General features: G+C 42.9%; 1 protein-coding gene across 1 annotated transcript in view; it reads left to right on the forward strand.

Moving 5' to 3' along the window:
- Positions 1 to 5,643, forward strand: part of MAL (mal, T cell differentiation protein) — a 236,354-nt gene extending 230,711 nt beyond the window's left edge. Inside the window, exon 4 of the mRNA XM_069234715.1 lies at positions 1,899 to 5,643. Within this exon, the coding sequence (XP_069090816.1) occupies positions 1,899 to 1,976 (78 nt within the window). The 3' untranslated portion in view covers positions 1,977 to 5,643. The remainder of the gene's footprint in view (positions 1 to 1,898) is intronic.
- Positions 5,644 to 10,582: the final 4,939 nt, after the last annotated feature.

Consider the following 10,582-nt stretch of genomic DNA (forward strand, 5'->3'; position numbering starts at 1 on the left):
GTATGCGTGTGAGAATGCGTGTTTGGATGGGTGTGAGTATTCATGCATGAATGCATGTATGAATGTAGTTGCGAATGTGTGTATGGATGTAGTTGTGAATGCTTGTATAGATGTTGTGAATGTGTGAATGGATGTTGTTGTGAATGTGTGCATGGATGCTGTAAATGCGTGGATGGATGTGTGTGATTGGATGCGGGTATGTAAGTGTAGGTGAATGGGTGTATGCATGGTGGGTCTATGTGCATGTATGTGGGGAGGAGGGTGGGAAACAATGTGTCAGAAGGGAGGTGAGGGGTGCTGTGGCTGGAGGGAGGAGGGAGGGTCTGGTGCTTGCTTGGGGTGGGGAGCCATCTACCGGTGACAGGGAAGAAATTCCCTGTCACCGGATACCCTTCCGCCATGGTTTTGTGGCGATGCTACTGCCACTGAAACCATGTCGGAAGGCCGGCTCCTAATACCGCCGGTGGTCTTCTGTGATCATCTCCGACCCGGCGGATCAGACTTCCATGGCAGTATGAGTGGAGATGTGGTGGGTTGGCAGAGGCCAACCCACCGCACTCATAATGTGGCAGTCTGCACCACCAGCCTGTTGGTGGTGGAAAAGCCACATTTACCCTGGCGGTCAGAAGAAAGACAGGGTCAAAATGACCCCTATAGATGGGATACTTTGGCCAAGGCAGTTTTTAGACTAATTCACACATCATCATCCAGTTTGGCTGTAATTGTATGGATGGCCTGCATAGAAGATCAAGGAGTACAGGTATTGGTGGCATTTCAGGTAAGATCTAGACATGATTTTTGTCGGTTCATCTAGCACAACTTGTTGCTGCATCTGGATGTCTCTGGTCTAAGCAATGATTTCTTGAAAATCTCCGTTCTCATTACTTTTCCGAAGATTATATTTGTAGCACCTGCATGTCTTCATTGCTTGTAGAGCAGTATTTGGAACAACATAACAGGCAAAACAGCTGAATTGAAAATGACAAGCATTTGCAATGCATTGGGTCTTGCGTTTACTTGAGTTAGAGCTATTAGCATTGTAAATTCCTACCTGAACTTTTCTTGCCATGTAACTTGAAAATGAAAAGTAAAACAATTGACATAAGCAAGCCAATTCAAAGCGCCACTGCTGCCATGGCCATGAGTGTGAAGGAGAGACACAAAAGGAAAAAGAAGTTAACTCGCAGTCAAATGTATCAGAAAATCTGCAATTATCCATGTAACAGGGTTGATGGCCAAGGCGGTCACAAAATCCCCCCAAGGAGGGACAAACGCAAAGCATTTACCAATGATGATAAAGAATTTTTGAAAGGCAAACCCATGAACGAGTGATAGTGATGGGCGCTCGACCTAAAAAAGGGTGAAGGCATAAGGTTAATTGGTAGACTGGACAGAATAAAACAGCGTATTTAGTATCCTGATGTGTGTTTTTAGAAAAGCAAACTGGGCTGGTATATTGTGTTCCAATTGACATGGCATTTTATTCATATCTTGGAAAAATTGTCATCATGTTCAACTAACTGCCCAGGTGATTGCCCTTGAATATGTTTACATACTTTGGTGACTCCTGAAAGTAGGCGTGGCCTAACTTACCACTTAAATTCAGTCTGCTCCTCTCTAGTGATCAGCATTCTCCATATACAAGTTCAACTGATGTTGAGCCAATTTTCACCATCATCAACAGATGTTAAAGGTGAAGATTACATATTACAGGTTCTAATCTAAATACCCATCTTGTACTGCATTGTGAAGATTTACAGTGTGACAAGGATTTTCTATAGAACACAAAATGCTAAAGCATTGAAAAACTAGAATGTCTAAATGAAATATAGCAGAATACAGTCTAGCATCTTAAATCCATATTCACTCAATCAATAAAGATTTTCTTTCTTTTTTAGGTGTTTGCCTATGTTGCTACCCTATCCTATGTCATCCATGCGCTGTTCTCTCTAATCAGATGGAAGCGAGCTGGCTAAGGCTGATGAAGAGTGGCAGGAAGATGATTTGAGATGCACTTGATGTAGTCATTGGATCATATTACTCTTATTAAGACAATACCATCAAATCCCAGACCGAAGAGAATACACATGCTGTTTATGACTAACCAACGTGTTGGAATTTTTTGAAAAGACAATGCTGTAAAGTCCAGCTCGACTGCTAATTTTCCACTGTACCACTGTACTGGCTATTTTAAAAATGTTTCCTCAGTCTAAACTTCGAAGGCCTTCCATTTCATGGTTCTTTTCTTGATTCTTTTGCATTCAACCAGTTTTGGCTATATAGAAGAGGCTACTGCCAATACTTAACTGTGCCTTCCGTTTGAAATAGTTTGATAATAGCGTTTGAGTGTGAGCTTGCTATCTACACAATATAGCAGCTCTGGCTACGTTTTTTACCGTTATGCCTAAGTTACACTACATTTGAGGTTCCTACAAATAAATAACAAATGAAAAATCTGAAAATAAATCACACACACACACAACTATATATTAAAATTATATCCACAAAAAATGCTCCTCTGCAGAAAGACGCATACCCTCAGAGTCTGAAAACGATTACCCCATCCAGTGAACCCAAAGCGTTTCAGCCCAGATTTCAAGCTTTGTTCAACCACTGAACGGGTCTCTCTGCAGCAGAGTAGTTACTGGGGATATATTTTGGGTAGCCAATGACCACTAAGGAACATATTTATAGTCTGTTTGCACTGGATTTGCGTAATTCTTTTGTACGCAAATCCGGCGCAAACTTAACTCCATACTTATATTTTGACGCAAGACCCATCTAGAGTCAAAATATTGAAGTTGACGTCATTTTTTTAAAGTGCAAACCTACCTTGCGTCAATGAGATGCAAGGTAGGTGTTCCTGGGCAAAAAATGACTCCAAGGCCTTATTTATCCTCCTGTTCAAAAATCCCACATGGGTAGGAGGAGGGCCTTATATAATGGTGCTAAGCTTGCTTAGCGCCATTATTTAACGCCTGTGTCAGGGCGGGCGTTAGGGGACCTGTGGGCTCATTTCCATGGTCAGAGACCATGGAAGCAGCCCACAGGTGCTCTTCCCTGGCCCAGAGACACCCCCACCCCTCCCTGCCCACACCTGGAGGACACCTAAGGATGGGGGGACCCATCCCAGGTAATTCCAGGTAAGTTTCTTTTTTTTAAGTGCCCTAGGGGGCCTAACTTGGGCCCCTACATGGCACTGTTCCCAATGGCCATGCCCAGGGGACATAAGTCCCCTGGGCATGGCCACTGGGCAGGGTGGCATGACTCATGTCTTTACTAAGACAGGAGTCATGTCCATGGGGGTTGTGCATCAAAAAATGACGCTAGTCAGGTTAGAGTAATTTTTGTGACTCTAACTTGACTAGCTCCATTCTTCAACGCACAACCTCCTGTTTCCCCTATGCCTCCCCCACCCGGTTAGCGTCATTTATTTTGACGCTAACCGGGCCTTACCCCCGGCTAGCATCATTCCTTAAATATGACGCCCAGATGACGTCCAGGAATGGCGCTAGCCGGCGGTAAACAGTTTGACGAAAACCTGTACTAATGCAGGTTTTCATCGAAAAGTATAAATCAGGGCCTAAATGCGTACCACCTCATATATATATATATATGTGTGTGTGTGTGTGTATGTGTACCAGGTAGGACTACAAGAAGAGGCTCCCGGAATCTCATATGAACTATATGGTATACATTTGTATAAAATCATGCCCCTTTGAAACCTTAATTGCTGGCTTTTCAGTTCCCCCAGAACTGTAATTGAAATGAGTGCTCACAACGAACTCTTATGGACTAAAGAACTAATTGCACTCTCTACAGAGCCTTCACTGGCTTTCCCTATACCCACAAGAAAGTGACGGTTTAGGTAGCCTGGCCCCTGACTTTCACAGGCAGATTTTCATTTTGGCAAGAAGGTAAAGCGAAATATACAGGTGTGCTCCGATGTACAATACGCCTTGAAATGGACAATTGGCAAAGAAATATTTCACATTTTCTTAAAGTCCTCTTAACCTTGAGCTGCTTTTACTGTGTAGGTGCGATACAAAATCAGCGACAAACACACACGTCTTCATCATTAGTTTTACAAACAACAACCCCGCTGACAAATGGAATGTGCCTGTCTTGGTCTATTAAAGGCAAACTCTGTCATAACCTTGGTTGCTACGGTACCGTGTATTGCTTCAGTACTTTTTGATGCACGTTGGCAAGTAGTCAAGTGTGTAACCTGGAAAATATGCCTGGCATCTTTCATTGCACCCTTAAGTTACACACCTTCTTGGCACAAAGACTGCACGAAGGGGTGGGTTTAGAGTTTGGCGGAGGCAGAAAATATCCCACATCATGTGATTCATGGTGACACTTAAGGGCAGATTTACGAGCCCCTAGCCCCATAATATCGCCACATTAACATCATTTTTTTAATGCTAATGTGGCAATATTTTGCAAAAACTGTGTTCCAGATTTACAAAGTGGCACATGCATTGCACCACTTTGTAACCCCTTGCTCCACATTACGCCTACGCCAGGCACAATGCATGCAAGGGAAAGATTTCCTCATTAGGGAGGCTGAACAAATGGCACAAAGAAATCTAAAAGATTACTTTGCGTCATTTTTTGGAGCATTTTTAACACCTGCTCAGAGCAGGCGTTAAAAGGGGGCTTCCATTATTTATAATGGGCCCTATGTACTGTTCAGGGTTAGCACCAAAATTGTGGTGCTAAACCTGAACAGTACACCAACAACATCAAAAATTCTGATGCTATTGCACCCTTTCCTGCGCCATGGTGTGGCGTGTTATAAAAACAGCCCACACATGGTGGCAGTAGTGGGGTGCTAAGGGACGCAAGGAAAGTGATGCTGCACTGGGTGCAGCATCACTTTTCTTAAATCTGTCCCTTAATCTCCCTGTGCCTAAGCAAAAGTGTAATATAATCTGGTTTTCTTGTAAAGTCCTCTGATGCCCTAAAGCCACGTACCTGCTACACAAACTGCAAAAAAGTGCATTGATGTCTATAGACACCAAATAAGGTTGATGGAACATCGAACACTGGATGTCCTACACCTACCAAACTTTAGGTCAGGTTGAATGTCATACCTTGCTGATCTAAATGGAGTGACTGAAAAGAGGAGTTTTTTTCTGGGTAATGTTCTGAAAGTTCATTTCATACCTGATTCACAGCTTTGACAGATGAATAGACTCCATTCTCGTGAACAAAATGTACATATTGAACAGACATTATTAACTTTCCTTTCAGCAACACTTTTTAAACAATTCTGCAATGATTTCCTGTTTCCTGCAAAAGGGAACCGTTATATATTGCTTGGATATTTGTGATAAGTTTAGTTAGATAGATCATCCTTTTCCCTTTAACCTAAAATAATAAATTAGTTTACTTGTATGCTTCCATCTTCAGTTTAAAAAGGTTCAGGTAGCTTAAATATATCTGACTATTCTTAATTTTGCTTCATGTTACAGGATCTCCCAGAAGCACTGCTTTCCTGTCTTTCTCTGACCTTTTATTTGTTTTTTATTTCTTAAACTGTAGAACAAAAACAATTTTAGATTGTGTCATGTCATATATCTTGTTCTATAATTTAATAGATTACTCAGAATTATAAAGACTATTTGTATTATTTAACTATGTAATCTCTGTGTACTTTTTTAATACGAATGCCACTGAAAAAACGATAATACCACCACATGGTTCGTTATTTACTCTATGTCTGTGTTTCAGTGCTAGTTTGCGAGTAAAAAAATCCCACGCGATATTTGTCGCACCTGAAACTAACTGCATCTGCTACATACAAATACAATATTTACCTTATGGCATTTTTTACTTTCTTGCAGTAAACACCTCGTGAAATTTGCCAAGTGCAAGGGTTATGGCGTGCAAGTCCATTTACCTTCTTCCTCTGTCATAAAACATACACAATCATATAAACATTTATCAGAAATAAACTTTTAGCATTAGAGTGTAATGCTCAAAACACCATAACAAAAATATAATTTGGGAGGGATTGGAGGGTGAAAGGAAAAAGTGAGTCTGTAGTAAAGATGGCGAGGGCAAGTGGAGTAGTAATGGTGTCATGTGCCCTGGAGTAAGAAAGGAAAACGCTTAACTGCAATTTTAGGAAAATACCGCTGTAATTAGAGTTTTGAGAGGTCCACAGAGCTCTGAACCTCGGTGCCACTGCACCTGTTGCTCTATTGAGGGCTAGGCCTTAGGAGGGAAAGCGATTGGGAAGAAAAAGAGATGTTAAAGGAATACAACAGACAAAAGGAAGAAAGAGAAGGAATTGCAAAGAAATAAAAGAGAGAAGGGAAAGAAAGAACGAGAAAATGAAAACACAACTAGGAGATGAAATAGAGCAAACATGTGAAACAAAAGAAAAAAGGGAAGGAAGCTAGCGAACAGAAGATAAAAAGGAAAAAATAATGAAATAAGTGTGAAAAGATAGAGAAGAATTAACATTAGAGAAAAAAAGAGAGATGTGAGAGAAATAAGCAGAAAAAGAACCAGAGCATGTATGTACTGACACATTTCCCACAGACACAGAATGGGAAAACCACTTTGACAATTTGGGTCAAAAGACAAAAGAGGGATTTATAGGAAAACGTGAATTGACAGATAAAGATAATAAAAACACAAGAGAAAGGATGGAAGAAAGATCTATTAAAAACTGAAAGGATGCATAACCAGTCAAAGGAAAGAGCAAATAAAAAAGATAAAGAAAGAATGAAGGAAAGAGAATAAAATAGTGAAAGAATAAACGCCTGATGAAGAAAAAAAGAGGAACAAAACAAAGAAAGAAATAACCATGTTTTTGCGAGTTTGAAAGAGGAGGTAGCAAGAGGAAGAGGGAAGTTAAAAAAAGACAGAGGGGTAGAAATAAACAGTTGAAAGAAAGAGTGTAACTGTTAAAGTGTGGATTTTAAGAGCTGGAAAGAGAAAACTGGGGAGGAAGAAAACATTGAGACTAAACAGAGTAAAGGAAAGAATGGAGTGAGATAGGTGAAAAAGACCATCCCAAATAAAGATGGCAACTAAGAATAAATGTAATTAGCTCCCCCATGTTCTCAAACAGAAGTCAGAATGTGGAACAGCAGGGGGCACTGCAGAACAGCAGGAGGTGCATTAGCGGAGTTGTATTTGAACCCCAATACAGTCATATTGGGGTGCTTCAGATCAAGATTGGGGGTATAGACAGAGCTGTGTCCCAGAGCAGTGCTGGAATAACAGAAAGGCAGCGGGTGAGGAATGAGAACCGGAGCGCTGTGTAATTCTTGGTAATGGAATAATGGGGCACTGCAGGTTAGGACTGAGGTGCACTGACAGAGTTCTATGTGGACTGCAGTACTGGAATAGTAACGGGCACCCAAGGTCAGAAGTGAGGTATGTTAATAGAGCTCTGTGTCGAACCTAGTACTGGCGTGCCAGTGTTGCCGAGTGTTAGCCTGGAGGTGTCCTGGTGAAGCTGTGAGTGGGGCCCAGTGTGGGAGTCGCATTGTCTCTGAAATACAGAATCAAGGAGTCCTGAAGGGCAAGTGTGAGCTTATGTACTGAGAAGAAATGTGCACTGAATGTTAGAATTGATGGATTCTGGGGGAGATGTGGTGGTTCCCATCAACAGCAGCATTGGATGTTAGACGTAAGGTGAACTGGCTGAGATGTGTTTTGCTCTTTTGGGTCCAGTATTGGTTTTGCATTGGGACTGAATATTGTAATTGAGCTGCTGTGATGGAACTGTATGAGAGTGGGGTCCCAGTTCGGTAAAGGAAGTGACCTCGCTGGGGTAGAACTGATGGAGCTGTGCCAGAGTTCCTAGTACTGGAACAGCAGAGTGTACTGACAGGAAGAAGTGAGGTGCTCTGGCAGACGGCGTGTGTGGGGTTCAGGCATGGGCATGACTGAGGGCTTGGAGTGTGTGAACTGAGGTGCACTGATGGAGGTGTTCCCAAGGTCCCAGTAAAGGAAAAGCAGAGTGTACTGACTTAGTACTGAGGTGCTGTGGCAGACGGCATGTGTGGGGTTCTGGCATGGCTGAGAGAGTTGGAGTTTCTGAACTGTGGTGCACTGATGGAGAAGCACACAAGGTCTCAATACTGGAGAACCAGAGTGTACTGACTGCAAGAACTGAGGTGCTCTGGCAGACAGCATGTGTGGGGTTCCTGGCACGGCTTAGGGCTTGGAGTGTGTGAACCGCAGTGCACTGATGGAGCTGTACCTGAGGCCCCAGTACTGAAGCAGCAGAATGTACTGCCTGCAAGAACTGAGATGCTCTGGCAGGCAGCATGTGTCAGGTTCCTGGCACTGGCATGGCTGAGGGCTTGGAGTGTGTGAACTGCGGTGCACTGTTGGAGCTGTGCAGGAGGTCCAAGTACTGGAGCAGTAGAGTTTACTGACTGCAAGAACTGAGGTGCTCTGGCAGACAGTGTGTGGGGGTGACTGGTGCGGATGAGGGCTTGGAGTGTGTGAACTGCAGTGCACTGATGAAGCTGTGCCCGATGTCCCATTACTGGAGCAGCTGAGAGTAATGACTGCAAGAACTGTGGTGCTCTGGCAGACAGCGTGTGTGGGGTTCCTGGCACTGGCATGGCTGAGGGCTTGGAGTGTGTGAACTGCAGTGCACTGATGGAGCTGTGCCCGAGGTCTCAGCACTGGAGCAGCAGAGTGTTCTGACTGCAAGAACTGTGGTGCTCTGGCAGACAGTGTGTGTGGGGCTCCTGGCACCAGACCACAAAGAGATGGTCTGGTGGAGAGATGTACTGGCTCCTTGAAACTAACCCTAAAAAAGCTTTTGTCTGAAGATGGGAACGACTGGGATCAGTTGCTTCCGTTGGCCTGCTTTGTTCTCTGGAGCCAAAAACAAAGCAGTCTGGGGTTCTCGTCCTTTGAGTTACTCTTCGGACAACAACCAGGTACTCTTTTGGAAATCACAAAAGCAGCATGTGAGAAAGATGACAGCGAGTATGCTCAAGCTCTTCTAGAATATGCCACCCAGTTAAAGTTCCGCCTGGGAAAACTATGGTCATTGGCCTTGGAGAACTTAGAGAAAAGCCAAAAACACAAATGTATATATGACAAAGGAAAGAAATGGAGGACCTGTAATGTAGGGGAATGGGCCCTGCTACTCTTACCTACATCCACTAACAATCTCAAAAGCGAGTGGCCTTTTAGAATAGTCAGAAAGGCTGGGAAGGTGACCTAGCATTTGCAACTGTCTGAAAAAAAAAGAACAAATATATCACATCAACCTCTTAAAAAATGGTTAGGACCGCCCCCTAAAAATGTGTGGAGCTTACCTGCCTTAAAGTCTTTGCAAACATATTTTCTGAACTTCCTGGAAAAACCCACCTAACTGATCATACCATCCCAACCCAAGATTATCAGACAAAAACCCTACAGAATCCCCAAAGCATGTCGTAAGCCACTCCAAACAGAAATTGACAAAATGTTACAAATGGGAGTTATAGTACTATCTACCAGTAACTGGTGTTCTCCCATTGTTCTCGTTCCAAAACCTGATGGCAGTATGATATTCTGCGTTGACTTACAAGCCATCAATAAGGTGGCTAAAATGGATGGGTACCCTTTGCCGAGGGTAGACGAGATATTTGAGAAACTAGGGAAACCTAAGTTCATTACCACCATTGATTTAACCAAAGGGTATTGGCAGGTGCTATTGAGTCCCCAGGACCAAGAAAAAACTGCCTTTGCCACTCCATCTGGGACGTACTAATTTACTGTCCTTCTCTTTGGCCTATATGGTGCTCCTGCAACCTTTCAAAAGACTAACGAATACTGTACTGCATAATCATCAGGCATACTCCTGGGCCTATTAGGACGATATAGTTATGTTCAGCAAAACCTGGGAAGATTATTTGCACCACCTATCTCTAATTCTTTCTGAGCTATAAAATGCCCATCTACATATTAATGCCAAGAAGTCCAGATTTGCATATAGTAAGGTCAAGTACATAGGTTATTTAATAGGAGATGGTGTTACAGCGGCACAGCACAAAAAGGTTAAGGCAATCCTCGACACCCCCTTCCCTAATAATGAGAAGGCCGTGAGAGCGTTCCTAGGGTTGATTGGATTTTATCAACATTTTATACCTCGGTATTCTGAGATATCGTCTCCCTTAACAGACCTCCTGAAAAAGTCAGTTCAACCATGTGTTTTTGACCATCCCCCAGCAATAGCAAGAGAGGTCTTTGACCTACAGAATGCTCTCACTACGAAACCTGTCCTGTTATCCCCTAACTTTGTCAAACCATTCCTAGTGCAGATGCATGCTTCACACATAGGAATAGGGGCTATATTATCTCAGAAAGATGAGAAAGGAGACAAACATCCCATTGTTTTCATTAGTCGTAAGTTGTTCCCTCAGGAGCAGAAGTATTCCACTATTAAGAAGGAATGCCTTGCCCTGAGGTGGGCTGTGGAGAAACTACGATACTACCTGGAAGGTAGACATTTTCTTCTCTACACAGACCATGCTCCCTTGACCTGATACATTGGAACTAAGGACAGAACAATAGAATATTTTGTTGGTTTTTGGCATTAAAACCTTTT

This window comes from Pleurodeles waltl, chromosome 5 (genome assembly GCF_031143425.1).
Source record: "Pleurodeles waltl isolate 20211129_DDA chromosome 5, aPleWal1.hap1.20221129, whole genome shotgun sequence".
NCBI classification, from domain to species: Eukaryota; Metazoa; Chordata; class Amphibia; order Caudata; family Salamandridae; genus Pleurodeles; species Pleurodeles waltl.